Source organism: Eurosta solidaginis, chromosome 5 (assembly GCF_040869045.1).
Source record: "Eurosta solidaginis isolate ZX-2024a chromosome 5, ASM4086904v1, whole genome shotgun sequence".
In the NCBI taxonomy this organism is placed as follows: Eukaryota; Metazoa; Arthropoda; class Insecta; order Diptera; family Tephritidae; genus Eurosta; species Eurosta solidaginis.
This window is the reverse complement of record NC_090323.1, coordinates 15,062,457-15,088,107: the sequence shown is the minus strand read 5'-3', so window position 1 is coordinate 15,088,107 and position 25,651 is coordinate 15,062,457. Positions and strand designations below refer to the sequence as shown.

Here is a 25,651-nt window from a genome sequence, read left to right as displayed (position 1 = left end):
CGTCTTCCAGTGCATTACTTCGCAATTGTTTCCTAACCAGTTTCATCGGAGACAGTTTTGAGGTACTGTGGTTTTCGTTGATGTTCAATCGGCTACTTTTCAGAGAGCAGGTTTACTTCTATATATGAAAATGATCTGGGGGGAAAAAGAAATTCATTTAGCCATGCCCGTCCGTCCGTCTGTCAATAAACACGATAACTTGAGTAAATTTTGAGGTATCTTAATGAAATTTGGTATGTAAGTTAGGGTGGATCGATTTGTATGGACGAAAGTTAACCAATATCGCGCCATCCATTTTTCGATAGGATTTGGGCTCAGGAAAAAAAGTTCCACTACGCATACCCAAAAAAATTATTTTCGAGCCTGCGAAATTTTATTTTATTTTTACTTTTTTTTCGACTTTGATTTTTAAGGTTTTTCATGACCTACTAAAAAAATTTTCATATGTATACCCTGTCCAACACAAAAATGTCCGCTAAAAACGTTGGCGATAACAGTTAAAAAAAAAATAGTTATACTTGAAAATGTTACAATCAAATGAAAAAATGTTTAGTAGGTCATGAAAAAAACCTTAAAAATCAAAGTCGAAAAAAAATCAAAAGAAAAATTCAATTTCTCAGGCTCGAAAATTATTTTTTTGGGTATGCGTAGTGGAACTTTTTTTCCTGAGCCCAAATCCTATCGAAAAATCGATGGCGCGATATCGGTTAATAAATCGACCCAGTCTAATGTAAGTTCCTGGATACTCATCTCAGATCGCTATTTAAAATGAACGCATCGCACTATAACCACGCCCACTTTTTCGATATCGAAAACTTTGAAAAACCGAAAAAGTGCGACAATTCATTACCAAGAACGGATAAAGCGATGAAACTTGGTAGGTGGGTTGAACTTATGACGCAAAATAGAAAATTAGTAAAATTTTGGACAACGGGCGTGGCACCGCCCAATTTTAAAAGAAGGTAATTTAAAAGCTTTGCAAGCTGTAATTTGGCCGCTGAGTATGTAATGTTCGGTTACACCCATCCTTCCTTAGTTGTTGTACTTGCTACGGATCATTTTAAGATTATGTCGACACTTTTTTTTGTAAAGTTGAAATCATGCTGTGACTATTTTGAGTTAATTTTGGGGTGGTTTTGGGAACTAGTTCGAGATAATTTTGAGTATGTGTTAGGGAAAACTTCAGCATTATTCGTACGACTGTTTCGGAATCATTTGGGGAATATTTTGATATGGTTAGAAAAACTATTGACTTGTTACAGAAAATATATCGATATGTTAAAGAAACCATATCGATTTGTTATTTAAAAGTTATCGATTTATTATAAAAAAATTATAGATTTGTTATCGAAAAGTAATCGGTTGGTTTTCCTCTCCTTGCATTCTTCTCGTTCACGGACCAATCCCTTTATTTTCCATGTTACAGGGTTGATCCGTGTGACTGTACTATCCTTGTGTGTACTTCAATTCTCTTGAAAAAACACCCTGTAATCAACAATGCGAAAACTAACTGTTCACATAACCCTTTATTTGCTGGCAAGTAGCAAAGTGCCGATTAAAATTATTCATTTTATGCGAAAGGAAATTGAATTTTACCAAAGTAAATATTAGTTTAAAAATTTATACATGCATACACACACATACAAACTTACATACAAGCATATTTGATTTGACAATAGAATTGTGGTGGAATTCAATAAAAGTCGAGAATTACACACATGCACACACACGCACACATATACTGTATACATAACTTGAAGAACATTCCATATTCATAATCTAGAATATTTAGAAAATTCAAAAGTTTAGACAAGAATAATAGTAATGTCTAAGAAAAATATATTGTACTTTACAAACAAATATGAAGAGTAATGCCAACACTCAAACATAAATGAAAAACATACAAAATGAAATGCTGAAACTTATAATTTTACTTCATAACAATAGAAATATGTATGTATGTTTTCAAAGCTGGAATAACTTAGACGTTGATAATCAAAATGGCAATCCGTTTAAGGTGGTATAGTTACCACAAATCGAAGGAAGTTATTGTAAAGCTGGAGGTAGTTTTGTGTTTATTAATATTTTACATATAAAAACTTATGTAAATAAGCTTGTGGTGCAGGGCCAAAGTGTGCCTAAGACAATGCAGGCAACAGTATGCCAGGTAGGGCCTGTAATCATTGCTATGAACACCTTAGATTCAGAATACACAATAAGTAGTTGAAGGTGATGATCAGATATAGTCATAGCCAGCACTGGGTTTGTAAACTCTCATAAGGCTAAATGAAATGGCACTAACAGTGACCTGCTTTTCCGCTCAGGAAGCTTAAAATCATGGATCCTAATTGTTCATATCGTAAATGGCGCTGGGGACTTCGAAATTAAGACTTCTAGCAGATGCTTTCAATTTGTCCTTGTCCACTTTTGTCATTCTTGAGCTATGGGAACATCCTGTAATCTTGAAGCCAGGGAAACCAGTAATCCAAAAAGAGTCAGGTCTGCAGATCACCATTAATTCGCGCTTAATCACCTAAGCGATTTTAGCCACTTCGTAACAAGTCACCACAGCTGTCAATTAGAAGCACAAAGTGAGGTCAAGTCTTTCTCCACCTGCCTCTCTGAGCTCAGTGAACGTCTCCAACTTCCTCTGCTTCCAAACTACGGTGTCAATCGTATACTTTCTTGGCCGGAGCATCTTTGTCAATTCATTTAACACGACATAGACATGTGAAGCCTTTGGGCTATTATTCGCTGCACTATCTTTGATCTGCGTAAAGCTCATAGAGCTCATCATCATGCCTTCTTCGATAGTTGCATGATCACCTACAGACATTCCACTACATAACTGCCGAAATTTTTCTTAAGACTCATGGTAGGCTATCAACACTCACGTCTCAGGGGTCGCTTGCGGTACATTAGTGGTAGAAGTAAAGGTCTCACAGCAAAACTCACCACTGTTAACTGAGCGAAATAGTCCTTATCCACTTTTAGACGATTTATTTATATCAGCAGGCCTGAATGCGATTTATTGGTGTCTGTTATAGCAGCGAATAGTCTACACATTCCTATTCTTATCCAATATATGTAGAGCATATGGCGGCCACCGTGGTGTGATGGAAGCGTGCTCCGCCTACCACACCGTATGCCCTGTGTTCGCACCCCGGGCAAAGCAACATCAAAATTTTAGAAATAAGGTTTTTCAATTAGAAGAAAATTTTTCTAAGCAGGGTCGCCCCTCGGCAGTGTTTGGCAAGCGCTCCGGGTGTATTTCTGCCATGAAAAGCTCTCAGTGAAAACTCATCTGCCTTGCAGATGCCGTTCGGAGTCGGCATAAAACATGTAGGTCCCGTCCGGCCAATTTGTAGGGCAAATCAAGAGGAGCACGACGCAAATTGGAAGAGAAGCTCGGCCTTAGATCTCTTCGGAGGTTATCGCGCCTTACAATCATTTTTTTGTTATATGTATACATTTTTTACCTATGCGTTTGCCAAACAGGTGGATAACGAATGGGGTCGTATTTATTTCAAAACCTTCTCTGTTCTCGTCATACTGACTGGTCTTTTATCTTAAAAGGTATAGGGGGGAATTTGGAACAAAACATTTGAGAGTTCAATCTTAAGAAACTGCCTGCCTCTTTGTAGAAAACAATTTAGTCGCCAGTTAGGAAGAGTCACAGTGACTGATATACATACACACATAGCCTTAGACCATTTTTAAGCACTTTGGAGTCCCAAAATAGTCCTCTTCTTGGTTGACAAATAATGGGCCTTCTACAATACGAGACATCAGGTAATTGAACAAACTATCTTTTACAATCAAATAAGCTCTATTATCATTAGCTGGGTGCTGTTCTTGCCTAAAAAACTAGCCGCGCCAATTGAGACATTTGTCACCAAAGTCTCAAAAATGCTTCTGAAAAAATTAAAAAAATCTATAAAAATCCACATGTAATTTTCGAATTTTTTATCTAAAATTTTCAGAATTTTTTGAGAGTGCAGTTTGGCAGCCAAAACAACTTGACTCTAACAAAGTGTGTTTTAGATTTCCTTCCATACAAAAAGCGCATAGTTAAACACTTCGAAAAAAAAATGTCAAAATACAATACAAATTTTGCGAGACCTATAACTTACATTTTGTTAAACTCAAATAGTTTCGGCTACAAAACTGCATTCTCAAAAAATGCTGATAATCTTGATGACAGGCACTTCAATATAAGCAACTATAATCTCGTTCGCAATGACAGAGTGGGTAAAAAGGGTGGGGGCGTTGCAATTTATTGTAAAAAATATATAAATATGAAGCCTATTTGCAAATCGGTGGGCCCCGGTACAGAGTATTTGTTTGTTGAGTTACGTGATGCTTCTACAGAGGTCCTTGTGTCATGCGTTTACAGTCCCCATAAAACTAATAGTCAGGACTTGTTACTTTCTTCCTTGTCCCCGCACATTTTAGCCTATGATAGCATAATTGTTTGTGGCGACTTTAATGTTAATCTCCTCGTTCGTGACTCTTATAGTTCCAGTCTATTGAATAACATCTGTGGTACTGGTCTTAGTGTTGTAAATCTGGATATTCCTACAAGGTTTGGTATTAATTGTTGTCCTAGTCTACTTGATTATTTTATTGTTTCTGACTTGGCTGTTGTTCTAAAATTTGACCAGATATCATTTCTATCAGACCATGACCTTATCTTTTGTTCCTTTGACTTTAACTTTGACCGCTGTGACGCAAATAGCTCTTTTGCTTTTAGGGATTATCGTTTTCTTGAAAACAATGCTTTGTACTCCGATTTTTCCCAAGTTGATTTCAGTGAATGTTGGCGCCTCGTTACTGCCAATGAAAAACTTGTGTTTCTTAATAATAAGATTCTAGATGCCTATAACAAGCATGTCCCCACTGGCTATAGCAACCCTACAAATAGGTCCTGTCCCTGGTATAATGGCCAAGTTATTTCTGCAATTAAAGCGCGCAATAAGGCATACAAATCGTGGAGGAGGATTAAAACTGATGTAGCATGGCAGGCCTACAGAATCGCTAGAAACACTGCTACTAGGATTAAAAGAAACCAAAAATGTAAGTTCTTCACCTCAAGGCTAAATCCCTCATTACCTCCTAAATCTCTTTGGCTTAATTTAAAGAGTCTTCGAATATATGGAAATAAAAGGCAAGATTGTACTTTGAATGCAGATACCCTTAATGACGCGTTTGTGCATAGTTCCGTGGTTGGTGTTGACTTTGGTAATTTTGTTCCAAATGGTTCTGTGTGTTTCTCTCGAAGTCCATTCGATCTCACTGCGGTTACTGAATGTGAGGTAGTAAGAAGTATTCTTAAAATAAAGACCAACGCAACTGGAACAGATGGTGTACCAATTAAATTTATAAAAATTATTTTACCATTTGTGTTGAGTACCCTTACGCACATTCTTAACCACTGCATTACGACATCTTACTTTCCTGAGTCGTGGAAATGTGCCATAGTTTAAACTGTTCCTAAAAAACGGTATGCGAGCTCAGTCACTGATTATCGACCCATAAGCATTCTGCCAGTATTATCTAAAGTTTTTGAAAGGCTGCTAGCAGATCAAATCAACTCACATATTTTGAGGCATAATCTACTTTCGCCGTACCAGTCGGGTTTTAGAGCTAATCACAGCTGTGCAACTGCATTATTAAAAGTAATCGATGATATCCAAATACCCTTCGATAATAACCAGCTCACCCCGCTCTGCTTACTAGACTTTTCAAAAGTTTTCGACTTTGTCGACCACGAGTTGCTCTGTTATAAACTACAGCTATACTTCGGATTTACTAAAAGCGCCTTGATGTTAATGGAAAGTTATTAACCGGAAGAGTTCAATTTGTCAACACAGGAAGTGAAGTGTCGGGTGTGAAAAACTTATCCCAAGGTGTTCCGCAGGGCTCCATCCTTGGGCCCTTATTATTTAGTATTTTTATAAACGAAATTTTTTCAGTGTGTAAGCACATGAGCATGCATGCGTATGCAGATGATATACAAATGTATTTATCTGGTAGTTTCGCGAATCTAAGCACACTTTGTGTCAAAGTAAATAATGACCTATCATGCGTGCAGTACTGGGCCAATAGTAATGGTCTTTGCCTTAATGCTAATAAATCGTTTGTATTACCTATTTCTAAGAAAAAGGTCGTCGATGTACTAACTCCTACTATATGCATTGGTAATACTGCTCTACAAACTGTTACTAAAATCACGAATCTGGGTTTCGTAATTAACTCAAACCTAACTTGTGTTGAATATATCAACTCTGTTGTTTGTAAAGTGTATGGTACATTGCGCAATCTGAGGCAATCTGCACCGTTTACGCCTCCTCATATTAGAAGAAAGCTTGCCGTACAGCTTATGTTGCCAATAATAACCTACTCTGAGCTAGTTTACAACAAATTAGATTCGTGCTCTGCACTCAAAATTGAGATTGCTTTTAATCAGGTAACTCGCTACGTATTTGGGTTACGCAGGTTCGATCATATTTCTGCGTGGCGGTCTCAACTCTTAGGATGTGACATATTCGCCTATCAGAAGGCTAGAAGTGTAATCTTCTTGTTCAGGTTGATTTCTACTAAATCGCCACCGTACTTATATGAAAAACTCACATTTGCTAGATCTCTCAGGTCAAGTAGTATAGTTGTACCCAGCTTCAATTTTGTTGTCTCTACAAGGCTGTTTTTCGTCAACACCATTCGTATATGGAACTCAATCCCAGCTGCAATAAGGAACAATGTAAACCAAAGCAATTATAAGCGCATTCTTTTCAATTATTTCTCTAAACATTAATCTTAATCTGACCATTTTTTTTTTTTTTTGTTTTTGTTTTTTTTTTTTCTTTTTTACTAAATTTTTTCCTAAGTCGTTTACTTTGAGTATAGTTTTAATTAAATGTCTTTAAGATGTCTACTATATCTACATATATTTTATATCACTACTACTGTACTTTGTATAACATCCTTAACTTGGGTTAACTTTAGTAATACTTGTAACCTTTTTTATTCCAAAATTTTATTCAATCTTGTTAAATACATATCCATGACACTGTTTGTTGTACTATAAAAGATATATTATCTTACTGTGCTAATGTAATTTCTAATAAATGAAATGAAAATGAAAAATATGCATCTCGGATTTTCGAATATTTTCGAAATCAACAACGGAAAAATTTATTGATAGAATTTGCTAAAAATTGTCACTGCTATTTTCATATTCGCAGCTGTACCTTTAAGGCTTTGCCAAATAGGGTAAAGCAAAACCTTTAATTTCGTCAGGATAGAAGATAACCTCTCCAACCATTGGGGACCAACAACGCAACTTCCTAACTTCCTAACTGAGATCTATCAAGACATAAAATTTCATAGCTTTTGCTCAAAAAACTGAAAGTTTTGTGAACCAAAAACAAACAACTGCATAAGTCGACTTTGAGTTTGTGCGAATTTGCAATATAAGTTAAGGAAATCAACAAAATGTATTTTTTTGTCATTTCTAAATTGTACAGGGTGCGTTCCGAAAAACCAAAAACGATTGCGAACTTTGCTACAAGAATACTCTTTGTGTGGCGACATCTGTAGGAAAATATACTAAGCATGTATTCGTCACCATTTTCGCAGCATAACCAGGCATGCTTAACGAACGAAACGATATCATTTCGTTACGATAATCAACGTTAATAAACGAAACGAAGTCATTTCGTTTCGTTTATTAACGTTAAGAACGCCAAATTAACGTTAATTTGACGATCTTAACGTTAATAAACGAAACGAAGTGACTTCGTTTCGTTTATTAACGTTAATTATCGTAACGAAATGATATCATTTCGTTCGTTAAGCATGCCTGAGCATAACAGTGATTTTATTCGAAAGACTTAGGAAACGAACTTGATTAAAAATAATTTTGCGGTACGAAGTTTAAGAAAGAGGCACAAAATATTTTGCTTAAATCGAAATCGAAAATTTAATATAGTAATTGGTCAGGAATCTTTGTTCTGTAAGTATGATACGCAAAGCAGACTGCAGTTTGAGCAGAAACAAGCTTGCCAATACAGTAGTAGGTAAAACAGCAAAAAAACGGTAAGACTGCAGGTTTCTTCCCGAAGGATTTAAAAAAGAGAGTGGTTGTCATATAACGACGCTGTTGTTGTTGTTCTTGTAGTAACGATAAAGATACTCCCCGAAGGCTTTGGGGGAGTGTTATCGATGTTCCTTTGCCGGATATGGTCCTTTGCCGGATATAGATTCGGCACGCCCCGGTAACAAAGCACCATTAAGGTAATAGCCCGCCCATCTCGGGAAGATTTATATGACCACATTAAACCTTCAGGCTATCCCTCCCTTCCCACCCCCAGCTCCATGAGGAGCTTGGGGCACCAGAGCCTCGTCTTTCGGCGATGTGGTTAGGTTAGGGGGTTAGGTTAGGTGGTAGCTGCCCTGATAAGGATAGCTCACTTGGACAACGCGAAGGTCCGTTGTGATACCACATACACCAAAAATAACTGTGACTTGGATCTAGCTACTTAGAGAATCGTTGAGTAGCAACGATAAAGCTCCGAATGATACCGATCTCAACTTTGGATAAATCCTCGGGAGATCCAAGTGAGTCGCGACCGAATTACTTTCGCCTAGTTCTGGCAAAAGCTGAGCAATCAAGCATAAAGTGATTTGGTGATTCCATCTCATCGTCCTCCATACAGCTGCAGCAGGATGGAGTTTCCAGTATATTGAGACGTACCGCATGGATACCTATCGGACAGTGCCCTGTCAAAACCACAATTATTTCAGCAGACCTCCTACCATCCACTTTCGGCCAGAAAGATATTGCTACCCTGCAAGGCGTGGTGTCCACCCAACGTTTTCTGAGCTGACTCGAGGCCCAGCTATAGAGGAGCAATCCACAGGTGGCCAGAGGAATCCAGAAATCCCTACAGCCATCTTCATCCGGTTCAGTTGTACCGATGCGGGCTAAGAGATCCGCTGGACAGTTACCCGGGATATCACTATGGCCCGGGACCCAGATAATCTTATTTGTAAAATAATTCGATGCAATCGCAAGCGAGGTCAGGCACTCCCAGACCACCCTCGATCGCACAGTAATTGAGCTAAGGCCTTGATAGCCGCTTGGCTATCAGAGTAGATGTTAAATTACCTAACCGTAGTTGCACTGGATAGCATTCCATTCACCACATCCTTAATCGCAGCAACTTCCGCTTGGAATACACTGCAGTGATCAGCCAACTTAAACTTGCGGCTTACATTTAGCTCTTGACAAAAGACCCCCCCCGCCAACCTTTCCATCCAACTTCGACCCATCCGTGAACAAGTTAACCGGTCCCATGCCCCAGATAATTCCTCTTCCCCACTCCTCCCTCGGGAGAACGACTGGGGTGAAGGTTGCATAGGAAGCGGTCATCGGCATACAATAGTCCGTACTGTCCGGGGTAAAGTCGAAATTAGTAAGAAGGCTAGAGTGTCCGAAGTCAGAAAGCCCATAACCCATATCACGAAGCCTGACCAACGACCGGGCCGCGGCTGCCTCTCCCGCAATATCTACTGGATGTATGTTCAGCATGACATTTAGTGCCAAGGTAGGTGTTGTTCTCAGAGCGCCACTGAAACCAATCAGCGCCGTCCGTTGCACTAACACTAACAGTGCTTTCCACCAGACCAGAAACCCATATAGCAGAATCGGTTTGACCACCATCTCATAAAGCCAGTGTACTACTCCTGGCGAGAGTCCCCATCTCTTTCCGATAGCCCCTCTATAGCAGTACAAGGCAACGGCGGCCTTCCTGGCCTGATCTTCCACATTGGATCTCCAGGACAGTTTCTTGTCCAAAACAATCCCCAAATATTTAACCCTATCAGAAAGTACCAACGGTACCCCCTAATCGAGGGAGTATCCAAGTAGCCCTGCAGAACATCGCGCAGGGTGCCCAGAAATTTGCCTCTGACTAGGATTGCGAGGTCATCTGCAAAGGCAACCACCCGATAACCATTGGTCTCCAGCTCCACAAGAAGCTCGTTGACTACCGCAACCCAGAGCAGAGGAGATAAGACACCCCCCTGTGGCGTGCCCCTGCACACCTTCCTCTTAATTACGGCCCCTCTCCACTCCGCTGCGACAATTCTGCCGCATAGAAGTTTATTAATAAATTCAACCAGAGTCGCCTCGACTCCTAAACCCACCAGAACTCTTTCGATTGCCCCCGGTAAGACATTGTTAAAAGCCCCCTAGATGTCTAGAAAGGCACTTAGAGCATACTCTTTGTGTTCTAGGGACCCCTCTATTTGCTTTACAATCGAATAGAGAGCTATTTCCGTCGATCTGCCCTTGCAGTACGCATGCTGTGAAGCCGACAGTAACCCCCGAGGTATCCTTTCACGTAGGTACAGGTCAATCAACCGCTCAAACGTCTTAAGAAGAAACGACGAGAGACTGATTGGCGTGAAATTCTTAGGTGATACATGAGAGCTTCTGAAGGCTTTCGGAATGAAAATAACCCTAACCGTGTGCCAAGACTTCGGGATATAGTAAAGCCTGAGGCAGTTAGTGTAGATGATGGCCAACCAGCGGCAGGAAGCCCCCAAAGACTTGAAGCTGTGCAGGAATGATTCCATCCGGGCCCGGAGACTTATAGGGCTTGAACGACCCTATAGCCCAGGTTAATTGTCTTTCCCGTATTGGAATGGCAAGCACTTCTGCATGGCCAACGCCCGCCGATCATGCAGGCGAAGATCTCTGCGCAATTGGGACATCGGAAAAATGATTATCCAGTAAAAGCCTTAGGGACTCCTCGCTACTCATCGACCAGTCCCCACCATCATCTCTCAGATACCCCAGAGGAGCCGGATTCCTAGAGAGTATTTTTCTACACCTCGCCGATTCATTGCAGCTTCGCCATGAATTTCGCTTGGCTATCCTTATTTCATATTTATAAATCCCCAGACTCACCTTATAGAGCTCTCAGTCCGAGGGTAGTTTACTCCTCCTGGCTCTGTTGAAGAGCCGCCGACTGGACGCTCTTAGGTCGTCAAGAGAATCCGACCACCAGGGCGGCTTGCCCTTACCCTGTAAGTTTTCAATGGACAGGACAGTTGAAAGGCGCTATTGCTTGACGAGGTGAAGTTTTCCACCAGAACGTGAAGTTTTCCTCAGAACGGTAGGCGCCGCAGGCAACAGCTCTCTCAGCTTCCTACAATACAAGTCCCAGTTAGTACTTTTAGGGTTCTAAAAAGATATTTTACGGGGACGTTCTTCGTTTAGCGAGAACTGAATATATCGGTGATCAGAGAACGAGTGCTCGTTGAGAACCCTCCAGCCAGATATTCGACCTTCCAGCTCTCTACTTACCAGGGTGAGGTCCAGGACCTCCTCCTTTACCGCAGTAATAAAAGTCGGGTAATTCCCCCTATTACAAATACAAAGCCCCTCATCTACAATAAAAGTAAATAAAGACTCACCTCTAGTGTTGGTATCCGAGCTTCCCCAGATGCTATGATGAACATTAGCATCGGCAACGATGATCACGCCAACACCTCTCCGCCTTGCTTCAGCGGTGATTTCGCCCAGGATCGCAGGTGGTGGTCCCGCTACGTCCCCATGGGGCATGTACGCTGAGACCACCCACATTTCATTACTGCATCGCTCGAGGCAGACCGTGGTTATGTCAGCATAAAAGCTTTAGACTCTTTTTTAACAAGCACACAGGATCTAGGCCTACCTATCTACCCATGCACCAAGGTGTTGAATTTTCTAGTCCTTAATCCAGAAATCTTTCTGCCGTTACTACTCAGCCACAGCTCCTGGACAAGGACTATATCCACTCCGCCTTTTTCCAGGAGAGCAACAAATTCGCGGAAGTCGCCTTATTGATTTGATGGATTTCCATCAAAACCGCTCTTCTTCCGCACCCCAAACTTGGCGGATTCGTGTTAGTCTTGTCCATTCTAAAAAGTTCCCCCTCAAGGCCGCTATCCGGAGCCGCAGTACCTTATGGGTAATGCGTTCAGAGCCAGACCGGACGCAAAGCGGGAAATTTTTCAACCGTACCTATACCACCAACTTAACGGCGACGGAGCCGGAACGTACCTTGAGGCCCGCTACGGTTTTAACGGTTCGTGGGAGGTGCAGCATTAGCCTACCAGCCATTTCGGTAAGGTTTCACCCCGACCTACTGAAGTGGCAAAATACCACACCTACCAGCCCAAAGTCATCAAGTCCAAAACAGAGTGAAAATCAAAATCCCTAACAATCCAGTTCGTCACCGTAGTGTACTGATCTTGACCCATAACAGGGTCCTCCCTCCCCTGAGCTCAGCACAATGACTCAGGGGTGAGAGTTTTATCAAGTTGTCCTCTCTAGATCCGCCATTATCAGTAGAAGCAGGGGCTCCTCATGCAGGACGTGATAACTAATCACGTGTGACAATTCGTCACTATGGCCGGTCTAAGACTGATACCAGTCCCTGATCCAGAGCCTGGAACCACGTATGATATCCAAGCCAAGTATCTTAACCCCCGCGGCGATGTGGTTGTCCAAATATTTTCGTATTTTCCACGCAAAATCTTGGCAGCTCAGTATGAAGTAACTTTATGATTCAGCCTCATTGCCTTCCATACTGCTAAATCAAATAGGATTATCTAGCTTAGGGAACCAAACTGCAGGGATGCTTGTTAGGTAGTCCCCTGTATATAGTAAAATAGTCTAAGCAATCGCAGTGAACCTCAGTTGAGCGCTTGGTATCAAAAATTATTCAGAAGATTTCAAAGGAAAAACTCGTCGCTTAGAGTTCTGCATATGGGAAACTGGATTTCAAAGTCCCTACTAGTAGTCACGTTGGGTTCCTTTGTGCCCGCGCTTGCAAAGAAAATCTCTAAATATTTCATGTTTCTAAAGTATTTCGAAGTTATCAAGAGCAGGAGGGAACTGCATTCGCCAATTACTCTCGATAGGGAAATAGCTGATCTCAGTGGTTGAACTGCTTAAGTGTTCGAGTGTGCATCGCATTGAATCCCCGAATCATAATGGATGTGATCTCTAATTGGACAATGACGGCTCCGGACTCTGCCAAGAATACACCCATCCTACCACCCAATCAGTCAAGCATATTGGATTCTTCCCTATACAAGTTCATTAGTCTCATGCTTCAGATTTATTCACCAACCCGCCCCTTCGTCGAGACAAGTTGAGAGGCTTGCAAATTGCGAAGTACCCGTTGCAAAGTAATTGTCTAGCTCGTGATGAATTTGGAGCAAATGACAATATAGAAGTACGCAAAGTGTGCAAGTTTTTTGCACACGTCTAAAGTCTAGCTCTGAACCGGGATGATGACAATTGTTTTAAGGGTAAGTTTAACATTGAATTCACTACCAGAGTTAGTGTTGAATGTTCCTTTCCACTGATTACAACAAGAACAATTCAAGTGAGTTCTAGCTTCTATTAGCGGAGCTCGACAGCAACACAAATTCATGAAAGGTTTCTGTCGACTATAATCACAATATCTTTAACCGTACCAGTTACGTACTCTCTCAGTTCAGAATGGGAGTGGGGAGAGTAATGGGATTGGAAAAAGGGTTTGGCAGGGGGAGAGAGAGGTACTATCAAAAGTGAAAGGAGGTAAAGGATGCATAGGATAAAAAAAAAGAGAAATGAAAGAAAAAGTAGACGATGATGGGATAGAGTGTGATGCAGGGAAGGTAGGACCACTTTTTAAATGTTGTAAAATCAATTTTCGGGCAGGACAACAACTGCCGGGTACACTTTTGTACACGCCACTGTAAAAGCTCGTCGCTCGAAACTCTCCATGTGATTTTGATGCGATGCTTCTAGCCTATACAATCGAAGTTTCAAGGTCCCTTACGTATGGGTCAACCTTTTATATATATGAGTGTACACTTAAACTCATTTGAAAGGCGAGGCTCTGGTGATGCCAAGTTAATTACAGATCAAACGGAAGATTAGATGCGTACATATCAAATATATTACTCGATCGCCGCCTTAGTACTATTACCATATTTTTATTTGGCAGAGGACTAACAAACATCGAACGAGCCCTGTTCTCTAAATTTAATCTATCCGCGTCATTTTGATTCCCTACGTTACAAAGGATGTTACGGTAATCGCTGGCAGGGCATTTATAAGCTTTCATTCGATATGACGAATGATGGCCATCATGAGTTCGATGCGCTTAAACGATTTCTCAAACATTTCGAAGATGGAGTAGAGGCCCGTTTCTGTTGACTTTCTTTCTACTTAATCATACTTAATGGTAAGTACGTGTTTGAAGATCAATCAAAATCTCAATACGATGCTTCAACTCTTCCTCCTCTTTAACAATCTTTCTAATCTCACCGATAACTACTAATTTCCAGTCTGTTCACCCTCAAAACACTTTCAGGTCAATTATTGATTATTCATAATTTAAAAATGATCTTGTCGAATGGCTCCAGTTGTTGTGCTACTTAAATAATAAGAAATATTAAGTGAGCCACTCTTGTGTCGTTTTTGGTTTGTTTTGCTTGAGATTTTTTTTTGTATTTTTTTTTTTTTTTTTTTTTTTTTGTTAGGTTAATGCACTTTCGGATACCATCTTGTTTAACCGAATATAAAACTTATATCAATAACAAAAAGAAAACAAGAAAGAGAAGTAAATAAAACAAATATTCAAAATCGATTAATACTAAAGAAAGAAGAAAGTTCAGCAATCAATATCGATTTAACGAACTTAAAGAAAGTTGTTGAAGTTTTTATGAAATTTCGAAGAATTATGTGATATCTGAGCGTAAAAAAAACAACAACAACAAGTTGAGTAAATAAATAACTGGCAATATTGTGATTATCATTGAACTATATTCAAGTTGGCTAAATGGTTTTTATTTAGTATAACGCAAATTTGAATGCTACTGAATCTTTTTTAAACAACGAAACTCTGAAGGTTCAGATAAATTGGGTTCGGAAAATCTGCAGATTCCTTCCTAAGCGGATCACTAAGAAAAAAGAACGTCACATCTATGTACTTGAATTATTATCGGTGTATCGATGAATTTATCCCCGGTAATAAATAAAGACAAAAAAAGGGAAACAACGGTGACACCAAATTTTAGCAAACCTGGTTAATACAGGTCACAGCACCAACCATCTACAAGGATTGCTTACTTTCAAAGAATCAAAGTCATTCAAGGATACTTACTTTGACTCAGACATAGTCTATGCACTGTGACGGAAGGTCGACTGAATTTATAGCCTCAATTGAGCACTGTGGTGTAAGTGAAAAATTTTTGTGCCGGAATGGGACTTCAAAGACGCCTACTCATAAAAAACGAAAAGTGGAGCCGAAATGCGGGACTTCGAGGAGCAAGAAAATTCTTTCATACAATTTGTTGAAGAACACATCAAATAAACGGCATACGCAGATGACGTTGCAGTTGCCATAATTGGATTTAATGGGTCGGGTGTTTCGGGATACACATGCCTGGGCATGTAATGCAGGGTTGTCCGCCAAGGGGGCGGAGACAGTTATGTTCTTGTTTACTAAGAGGTATAAGTTCCCAAATTGGACTTGGCCTAAGCCTGAAGGGGTGACGCTGCAGAAGAAAACTTGTACAAAAAAATCCTAGAAATCATTCTAGATAGTAAGTTTCGAGGAAACTCAAAATGGAGGAGAGTGGGAAGAAGGCCTCGACGGCACTGAATGCACATAAAAGAATGCTGTGGTGTATGTTGGGTCTATCACTCTCTCTCTCTCTCTCATTGGGTACTTACAGCGATTGTAAAGTCTATCCTATACTGTGGAATCCTTGTTTGCTGGAATGGAAAGCAAATGTTCGTTATAGGTGTGTTATCGACGAGGTATAGACAAGCTAACGATTTCTTGTCTAGGTGATATAAATTTGCATTCGATAACAAAGTTAATCAATGAGATATCGATTTTTTATCGACGAGTTATCGGTGTGCTATCGAACAATTTTCCATTATTTATCGAATATTTATCGGCATGTTATCAAGTGGTTATTGATTTGCTACCGATACTATGTCAGTTTGATATCGAAAAGTTGTTGATTTGTTATCACGAAGTTATCGATTATTTATTTCATTTAATTGTTTATCGAAAATTACTTTTCATACATTAACCACACCATTAACGCTTAACAATGACAAAAAGTTGATCTATTTGTAATTGAAAAAGTATCGATTTGTTGCAAAAAGTATCGAATTCTTATATAAAAGTTATCGATTTGTTATCGGTGTGTTACGAATTATTATCGGGGTGATATCGATTTGCTATCGAAAATATATTGATTTAACATCGAAGGGCTATCGATTTGTAAAAAAAAGTTATCGATTTGTTATCGAACATTTATCGATTTCTTATTAACGATGACTGATCGGTTTGTTATGAAACATGTACGATTTTAACTTGAATATGAAATCGATAACACATCTAGGTTTGATTGAACAGGCCGTTCAATAAAGACCTCACATAGACTGAATGTGTCCATAGTGTTACCAGTATTTCTTTGACGACCAATCGTAAGAATCCCAATCAGGTGGCACGAATTATGTTATAAAATAACTCCGCACTCTTGGTAAATACTAGAAGTTTGCTAGGACCTAGCTTAATTGCTGTCTCGAGTCCTGGTAACTATGCCGCCTTTAACTGCCGCCTTAACCTGGCGAACGCAAGACACGAACACAGAACGTGCACAACCCGTTTCTTCCTGCAGCTCGCACTTTCGACATTTGTTGTTACTGTCGAGGTCTAACTTATAAGCGTGTGTCGCCAGAAGGCAGTGTTCAGCTAGTATGCCCATCGTGAGCTTAACCTTCTCTCTTCAGAGATATGAGCCACTTTGTGAGTCTAATATCGTATGATTTGCAGACGATCTTAGACATTTTACAGCTCCGAGCCTTTTCTGCTTGATGGATCATATGCAACTCCTGTTTCCTTTTGATTTCACCCAAACGGATTGGGACGTTTACCGTCGATGCATCGAAGGCTGCGCCCTCCTTTGCCAACTCATTGGCCTTTTCGTTACCTTTTATCCCCTTTATGACCGAGAAGTCAGTACAGATTTATATTCCGACCTGAGTGAAGTTTTTGCAATGCTTCTTTGCATTCCAGGACACTTCTTAATGAAATACTGTGCGAGATTATTGCCTGAATCACCGCCGGACTATCAATATATGTATATATATTAACGTGACTACAGCTTTGGCACGCTTCTTCTGTTGCTTTCTTCACGGCTATAATTTCCGCTTGAAAGACGCTGCAGTAATCTGGCAATCTGTGGGATCTACTTATTTTTGGATAGACACAGTAAACAGCAGACCCCTCCCCTTACGTTAATATGGAACTATCAGTATACACGTGTAAAGTATGTTCAGTCATTTCTGCACCCTTACGCCAACCCTCCGTCTCAATTGCGTGACCATTCGAAGCTCAAGCGCGGGACCATATATTCCATTTGCCCGATATTAGATGACGCTATACTGCTATGGCTATACGGCCTGCACTAAAGCTGCCCCGAAGCCTATGACACATCTACAATCCGTCAAAAAACCAATAACAAGCTGATGACTTAGCGATAACAAACCTTTAACATAAGGATAATAATTCGACAGCAACTTTTCGATTTAGGTAGTCACCGGTAAGAGCCAGTAAAGCTCTTCTGCTAAAGTTCGAGGTTTGTTTCTGGTATAGTCACCTCTGCTGTTGTTCAATTTCAACCCCTGGGCGATCTCTAGGCATACTCCTGTATATTAACACATCGAGCCTCACAAGTTCTTGGAACTTGCTGTGTATGGCTAAAGTCGCGGCTGTGAGTTTGTAATATGCAAATCTCTGCGTGTAAAATTTTCCTTTAACAATGCTTAAGCCTAAGCCTAAGCGTAGGCATGTTGCATAATCATTTGTTATTTAAAGGTAATAACGACACAAAAGTTAGTCTTTCTTCATAAATACAATGAGACAAGTCAAATTAAAAAAACAACAAAACTTGTAAATAAATAAAATCAATATATTTCGGTAACTTAAAACTCATTTAAGCAGCAAACTTATTTACATAAAAAATCGAAAAAGAAATGTAAATAAAAACAAATAATTTCGCTTTCTTTTGGGCATAAAATGGACAGCCACAAGTAATGAAATAAAATCAAAAGACATAAATCAAAAGTCGAAGATGAGCTGCTAAGTTGAGCACACCAAAACGCGCATGCGGTCTGAAAAACATATTCAGCCACTTGAAAGATGCTGATTGAGCTGGAGCATGTGCAGGGCTCTCGGCAAAGCTGACGGCAAATGCGCTGTAGCTATTTTTTGTATTGTCATTGTTAAAAAGCGAAATTTTTGTTTTTGGGTTTTACTTTCATTTCTCTTAAGAAGCTACTGGTAAGTGCCACTTTTTTTTGAAACCGACATATGCTTGGGTATATAAAAGACGACACGCTGAATACGCTCATAAAGCTCGCATAAACTGCGCACAGATAAAGTAGCTTCAAATACGAAATGGGTGTAAGGATATTTAATTGTTGCATCGGTAGGTTTCACAAATGCAAAAAAGGGTTTCAAAATAAAAAACAGAATTTCAATTTACTAAATTTACTTTCAGTTTTATTAACGGTATTATATGTATCACTCGGTGCCAGCGATGCAGCCGTCATAAAACGTGACGAGCGCAGCTTGAGTGTCTATTTATCCGAGCATTTGCCTGTACGCGTCGCACGTCAAGCGTACTCCGATGAAGATTCCAACTCAGCAGAGAACGATGGTGATGAAGTGCGAGAACAGGAACTCGCGCAACAACAACTGGATGAGGCTGCGCAATATGATAGTGATGAAGATGATGATGATGATGACGACAATGATCGTAGACGCCGTGAAGCTCCCGCTGCAGCAGTCGAAATAATGAAACAAACTGATATACAAGAAACAGAATCCGTAGCAGTACCCAAACCGCTACCCGCACCACCTGCAACAAACGCACAAATCAATGCAGCGAAAGTACCTACATCAGTGAGTGAGAGCTCTAACACTCCCAGCACTACGCCCGCAACAACCTCACCCAACACTTCAGTGCTCATACTCATACGCGATGCACTAAAGAAGGTGACCACTTTACCCACCGAGCAAGTGGCTACGAATGCCTTACAGTATTTCCAACTTTTCGAACATTTTCTACAACAAACTATCGAAGAAGTAATTAGTGATGATGATGACGATGAGGTTGAGACTGAAGACGCTGCGGCTACTACTAAGCCCGATGCAACTTTTACACCTGAGGAAGAAGAGGTTATTGCAGGTGTTGAAGAGATTTTGAAAGAGCCTGAATTGGTTACAAAGCAACCGCTAGTTGAGCAGCCAAACGAGTCACAAGTTGAGGAGATGATGAATGAAAAACCAACTGAAACTAATACAGTGAATGTTGTGGGACAAACGAAGCCAGTTCCGGGTGGTCCTACGATAGAAGGAGAAAAGTTAGGGACGCATGCGGCTGTAAGCGCATCTGAAGTTGAAAAAGATGCACTGGCGCCAAATGTTGAAGATCCAGTGAGTGTCAAAGAGCCAATGACTGTCACAGTTCCATTGGCTGTTAAAGATCCAATTTCTATGAAGGAGCCAGCCATCATTCACGAACCCTTCACGAATTCGGTTTAGCTTGTAACTATGGAGTTAATTAAATTGTAATATTATATTTTTATTTATTTATTTGTTAGCTTTGTAAAAAGAAGTACAACAATATTATTTATTAAAAAATATTAAAGTAGCAATAACATTTTTTTGCTTACAAAGATGGTGGGCATCCTTTGGAGGGAATCTTCTGACAAATGTTTCTTTCCAAAGGTCACATAACGACAACTTCAAAAGGAGAGTATGAAGCTTGAACGGAGTTATAGGAGAACTTCCTAGACATCCTAGTGAACACACCATCCCTCATGGCCCTCGGGAAGTCTACTGAACCCGAAAGAAAATGTAAGATTAGCAATAACCAACCAGCTTTGTTGTATAATTCTGATATCATGAAGCCTGGGTGATGATGGTATGAACCCCCATCTGGTTAGAATATACCCGCGGTAGGTATGCCTGTCCCAAGAGGCGACTAAAATACCAAATAGATTCAAGGGGTTGTGTAGCGCAACCCTTTCTGGTTGCCAGCGCAATATATAGCTTCAACCTCACCTATCCGTGGCGAATCCTGTTACATTAACAACCGATGCTCTGGCGACCCCGATTTGCTCATGGATCTAGGAGGTGGGAGGGCGGTATGGCCTAGAAGGTCGCATGTGGCCATAACAAATCGTTCCCGAGATGGTCGGGCTATCAACATCGATAACACTCCCCAAGACCTTTGGGTAGTGTCCTTATCGCTACAACAACAACAATAACAACCGGTATGAGCGCATTGTGCTACCGCAATTTCATCCAGGCGCCGCTCATTAAATCTGCGGAACGGTGCAAATTTGTATGTTAGAAATGATTTCTGGTGAATACGATATCTAAGCTATTTACCGTGGCTTCAGCCGATCAGTTAACAAAGTCTGCGATGGCAACTCAAAAGGTTTTTTTGTTATTGGGGTAGCTTTGAAATACTGAGCGACACCATAAAGAAGAAAAGAGAAGTCGGTGTCGCGTGGCTTGAGTTTTATAACTCGTTTACTTCTGTGGCGCACACCTCAGGGCCCAGAAATCACATGGCTTACCGGCAAAATTATAAACAGGGCCAACTTACTTTATCAGTATGAAAACACGACTTAAGATAGCGGGGCGCAACTTCACTCCAATAAATATGCAGTCGGGTGTGCAGCAGGGGTTCCTGCTCTGTCTTATAATATTTGACCTAGGCTTTCAAGTGGTTATCTGAGCAACGGCCCAAGAAGAGTCGGTTTCCAGTTAGCGAATACCATAATAAATAATCGAGCTTGCACCGATGGGATGGTGCTGCCCTAGAACCATTGACCTCACTTATAACACGCAACGTTCCACACAGCAGATATACAGTTTTTGACGCAGGGTCAACATGTCCGGGGATTGGAACAAACGACCTTCTGCGCATACACGCTGGCTTCCAGATGCGGCAGAACCGCTCTGGCCTGGCCTCTTGAAAAAAAAATTATGCTAATGCATCCCTTTTGTAACAAAGGCTAGAATTTATTATGCAAGTGACACGCGTGGATAAAGAATATTTGAGCGAAGCTGAAAAAGTGATAAAGATACTCCGAGAAAGGTCCAAACTTTTCTTATGTTGGACATGATCTTCATAGGAGTCGGAGTTCTGGATCTAATACGTAATTATATGCACTTATAATAGATTGTGCAGTCATGGGTTAGATCTGCTTCTATAACTATCTTTTCCAGCATTAGAGTGAAAAATCGCACGAAAGAGAGTGGGCTTGGCAGAATAAGCTTCATTTGGTTACGATGGGCTCGAAGGGATTCTTCGCTTACGGAGCTAGTAGTGTTGTTCGACGTCATTTAGCAGATTTTTATTAACTTTGCAGGGAGCTTAAATTCAGGCATAGCAGCAATTTATTTTCGCGCTGTTAAATACTGCTTTTAAGGCGAAGAGAAGACGCTGAGTATCGATTCTCTTATCGTAAGTCTTCTCTAGGACATGACACATAGTAAAGATTTAGGTGAAAGCAGATTTACCAGGTCTGAATCCGCACTGATAAGGTCACAAATCAATTCTTTGACTTTGGGCGTCAGTCCTTTGCTGGGCAAACCTTATACGAGATATTAAGCAGGCTGCTTCCACGGTATCTGGCTCACATCGTTGTTGGCGCAGTTATATGCAAAATTGTTTACCTGGCTCTGTATCAATACGACGGGATGGCAAGGGAGGTATAGTTAATTGAAATATATTTGTTATAATTTGTCTTTGACTTCATTCCCATTTTTTATTTATCTATCTTTCTCTGCTCCATTCGAACTACTTTAATTTGCTCTGCCCTACATAAAAACTCTTCCCTCTGTCGATTTTACATACTTTGGCTAATTTTTGAAGCTGCGGGAGTTTGCAAATTACATTCTATAACCTGATAAATAATATATGACTTCGTTATGTCTTTAGTCATTTCTATAAATAGTTGAGAAATTGGAGAAAATATTTAGTTTTATAGAAAGTTTGTTACGATGAAGCAGTGCAAAATTTTATTTGGTATGTTTGGTTTAAAAACTTCAAATTAAGTGAAATTTTCTTATAAGAGTTTTTAAAGTTTATATAATAAAAGCGCATTGTTATTGTTGCAAAAAAATAATTAGGTATAGATCGATACCAAAGTAAAAAAAACGTTAAAAATTATAACAAATCTGCTGATCCCCAAAAGTTAAGGTAGTATTCATACCAAACCCAGGGAAGCGCGAGGAACGGCACTCGTCGTGTCTCAGTTCGTTTGGATCAGCACATTATGGAGGTCAACCTAAACCAACTACCTCGGTATACTACAAAATTTGCCAATAAAATAAAATAAATAAACGGAGACGGATGTTCATAACCTCACGGAACTAATTGAAAAGGCTTTAGAGTCTAAAAATTCCACCTCTGCGCTTTTATTCCCATCTCGAGGGCTTTCGATAACACGACATATCCAGTTATATAACAAGCCCAATGATCATTCGCTGGGTGCTATCCATGCTAAACAGAAAAGACAAATCAGTCTTGAGCTGGATGGGGGGGGGGGGGGGGGGGGGGGGGGCAGCTGAGTCAATTGTGGACACTGGAGATTGCCCTCAAGGGGGAGTACTCTCTCTTCTCTTGTGGACACTAGTCATAGATGACTTCCTTCAGGGTGTGCAGATGGTTTTGTAGACTACATCACAGGGATGCACGAAGGCACAATTTTCAGTCACAAGCAACAAGTCTCGGGCATCATAGACAAGTTGTGTACTACCAAGGGATTATTTATCAATCCTAGCAAACCTGCCCTTGTGCCTTTTACCCGGAGAAGGACACTATCCATGCCAGAACCATCCCTGGGTGGCACCAAAATCCGATTTTCAATGGAAGGAAAATACGTACGGGTTATAGTGGACAGAAACCTCACGTGGAATGCTCTTCCCGATCCTACCTTGAACAAAGCAACAAGAGCTTTTTGCGCCTGCACTCGACTAAGTGGCAAAGCATGGGGGCTATTTCCAAATAATGGTGCAAAGCAGGGATGCACCTTAACGTTAAGCTAATCGTTTATCAAAAAATTTCCACCGTTTCCGTTGAAACACTTCGAAATACTATCGATAAAGAAATTATCAAGATAAATTGTATCTCGTTTTTAACCGAAACGAAAAGCTTTCGTTAACGTTAAAAACTTTAACAAAAACGTGATACTTTATGTTTGAATTGTGCTGGCAATGCTATAGCCATGGTGAAGCCGTAAGGTGGTAACAACGAGCGCACATACACACACAAACTCCATATAATTTGTTTGTGTAATTCGTTGGTGGTAATGTCAAAAACACTCTGAGAAATGTTCGTACTGTCAAAATTCATGAGAAAAGTTGCAATCAGCTTGGCTATTGCTTTCACCTTTAATGACTCCGCCATCAATCAGCTTTGCCAGCATAGTTTGAAATTAATAATGAACATAAACGATTTGATTCCGTTTTGATATGGCAGAAAACGAAACGAAATCATTTCGTTAATTTGACGTTTTTAACGTTAATAAACGAAACGAAATGACTTTGTTTCGTTTATTAACGTTAATTATCGTAACGAAATGATATCGGTTCGTTGGTTAAGCATGCCTGGTGCAAAGAATAGCAATAACAAAATTAAACCACCTGCATCAACTTGTTTGTATTGGCATAACGGGTGCGTTGTCCCTTCTGATGGAATTTGTGCCTTAGTGAAAATATCTCACTTCCCCATTCTAATAGAGAAAGAAGCACTAAGATTTTGATATTTTTTTGGGCTAAAGAGCGGAAACGTGACAGGGCATATGAAGGTAATAAAAAAAATTCAAAGAAAATTCGTATTGCAAAACGTGATGTAATGGCCCCTACGCTCAGAGTCTCATGGAATTTTGAGGAGTCCATTGTGGATAGAACTCTCTGGGAAACAGTGCATCCATATACGGACTCTGATTCAGAGGTGTAGTTCACTGATGAATCAAAATTTGATGACGGAAAAACGTGAGCTGGCATATAACCATGGGCCGAACTTCAAGAAATCGATACCAATGGGATGTTACCCCACTATTTTTCAGGCAGAAATCCATGCAATAGAACTTTGCGGTAGAGAATGTTTACGAAGAGACTTATCCTCAAGGAGTATCCTCATTATATCAGACAGCCAGGCAGCCTTAGTTACCTTACAGTTTTAGGATTTGTTCCGGAACATCAGGAACATGAAGGTAATAAACAGGCAGACTATAGCAGCATTCTATGGTCTAGAGCTCTTCTGTGGACTCACAAAAGCACACACTATAGAAACCATATTAAATGGGAAACAAAGGAGCTTGGACTACAGTGGAGTGAATATCCGGGGCAAATACAGGCCAAGTTGTTTAAACTCCCTGCAATGAAAATATCAGCCAAACTCATTAATCTAAGCACAGATGTCCTACGAACTCTCACTAGATACTATACGGGAGGGACACTGCAGAATACGATATCACCTTAGTAAGCTAAATCTATCCGATAGACAAATGGAGAATTAAATGCCGGTTCAATGCGAATGCACTGCTCTAGCAAGGCAGAAACTTTCCCCTCTAGGTGGCATGGCTCTTAATCCCTTCGTGTTGTGGAGTAAAGAGCTTGAAGAGCTACTTAAATACATCAAAAGTCTCCACAAACAGGTCAAGCACAAAAGATGTAAATAAAGGTTACAGCTCTTCGAGGCCTAATAATAATATAACAAAGAATTTGTTGGCATTTAACAGAAATAACAATCCGTACTTGCAGTTTTTTCCCTACTAAATCTGACGAGTTTCCTAACGAGTGCTCTACCATTTCAACATCTAGTCACCTTTGACCCAAACGACGAGTCGCTCGCACCGAAAGAAATACTAGTTACCGCAGGACTGCAGTTGGTAACCCGAGCTGATGGCAATGGTGATTATGTATTGAAAGAAGTACCGCTAATTTCACGTAAAAGAAGTAAGGAAATGATATTTGCTGAGGATACGGACGTGAATGAAGACAAAGCGAAAGATATAAGGATAACAAATGGTGATGAAGAAAATGATTTGGCAAAAAATATTGAAGCTGAGGAGAGTTCAGATAGGGCGCTCAATGCTGTGGTGAGTTTGGGTTTTAGGGAATTTTTTTCTATGTTTTTTTAAATTATTATTCTGCTCATATTCACAGCCAAACCGCCTTAATGTAAAAGATCGCAATGCTAGTGGACACATTTATATAACAATTCCCATTTATGTAAATGCAATGCCAGGCTTGCCAGTGATGCTTTCAGTTGGCAGCCAACAGATTCCCCTAAAAGCCTCAGGTCAAGGTATTGCAGCCAGAAGACAAGCTTTGGAAGAAGAGGAGTCACCAACATCTCTATATAATAAGTTATTATAGAGAAAATCTTTTTACAGTTATATGTGTTTAAGACGTGAAATTTATTAGAAATATATTTTATTTATTATTTATCAAATGAGTTGTATTTGTGTCCGTGGACTAAAAAACACCACACC

At 40.2% G+C, this 25,651-nt stretch overlaps 2 protein-coding genes across 2 annotated transcripts; both read left to right on the top strand.

Annotated features, from left to right (window-relative positions):
* Positions 1 to 18,308: 18,308 nt before the first annotated feature.
* LOC137252119 (probable serine/threonine-protein kinase kinX) lies at positions 18,309 to 19,782 on the top strand. The gene is made up of 2 exons (XM_067787381.1): positions 18,309 to 18,558; positions 18,631 to 19,782. Exons 1-2 carry the CDS (start codon positions 18,528 to 18,530, stop codon positions 19,674 to 19,676), a joined length of 1,077 nt encoding a protein of 358 aa, XP_067643482.1. The 5' UTR covers positions 18,309 to 18,527; the 3' UTR covers positions 19,677 to 19,782.
* Positions 19,783 to 22,147: 2,365 nt separating this feature from the next.
* LOC137254021 (uncharacterized) lies at positions 22,148 to 25,600 on the top strand. The gene is made up of 3 exons (XM_067791680.1): positions 22,148 to 22,176; positions 24,918 to 25,255; positions 25,323 to 25,600. Exons 1-3 carry the CDS (start codon positions 22,152 to 22,154, stop codon positions 25,533 to 25,535), a joined length of 576 nt encoding a protein of 191 aa, XP_067647781.1. The 5' UTR covers positions 22,148 to 22,151; the 3' UTR covers positions 25,536 to 25,600.
* The last annotated feature ends 51 nt before the right edge of the window (positions 25,601 to 25,651 follow it).

What these genes read in the sequence shown, in the direction of transcription:
- LOC137252119 (XM_067787381.1), top strand. Translation starts at nt 18,528, where the DNA reads ATGGGTGTAAGGATATTTAATTGTTGCATCG. An exon ending in GATATTTAATTGTTGCATCG is followed by an intron (nt 18,559 to 18,630) that starts GTAGGTTTCACA and finishes ATTTACTTTCAG; the next exon opens with TTTTATTAACGGTATTATAT.
- LOC137254021 (XM_067791680.1), top strand. Translation starts at nt 22,152, where the DNA reads ATGAAGCAGTGCAAAATTTTATTTG. An exon ending in GCAGTGCAAAATTTTATTTG is followed by an intron (nt 22,177 to 24,917) that starts GTATGTTTGGTT and finishes CCGTACTTGCAG; the next exon opens with TTTTTTCCCTACTAAATCTG. An exon ending in ATAGGGCGCTCAATGCTGTG is followed by an intron (nt 25,256 to 25,322) that starts GTGAGTTTGGGT and finishes TCATATTCACAG; the next exon opens with CCAAACCGCCTTAATGTAAA.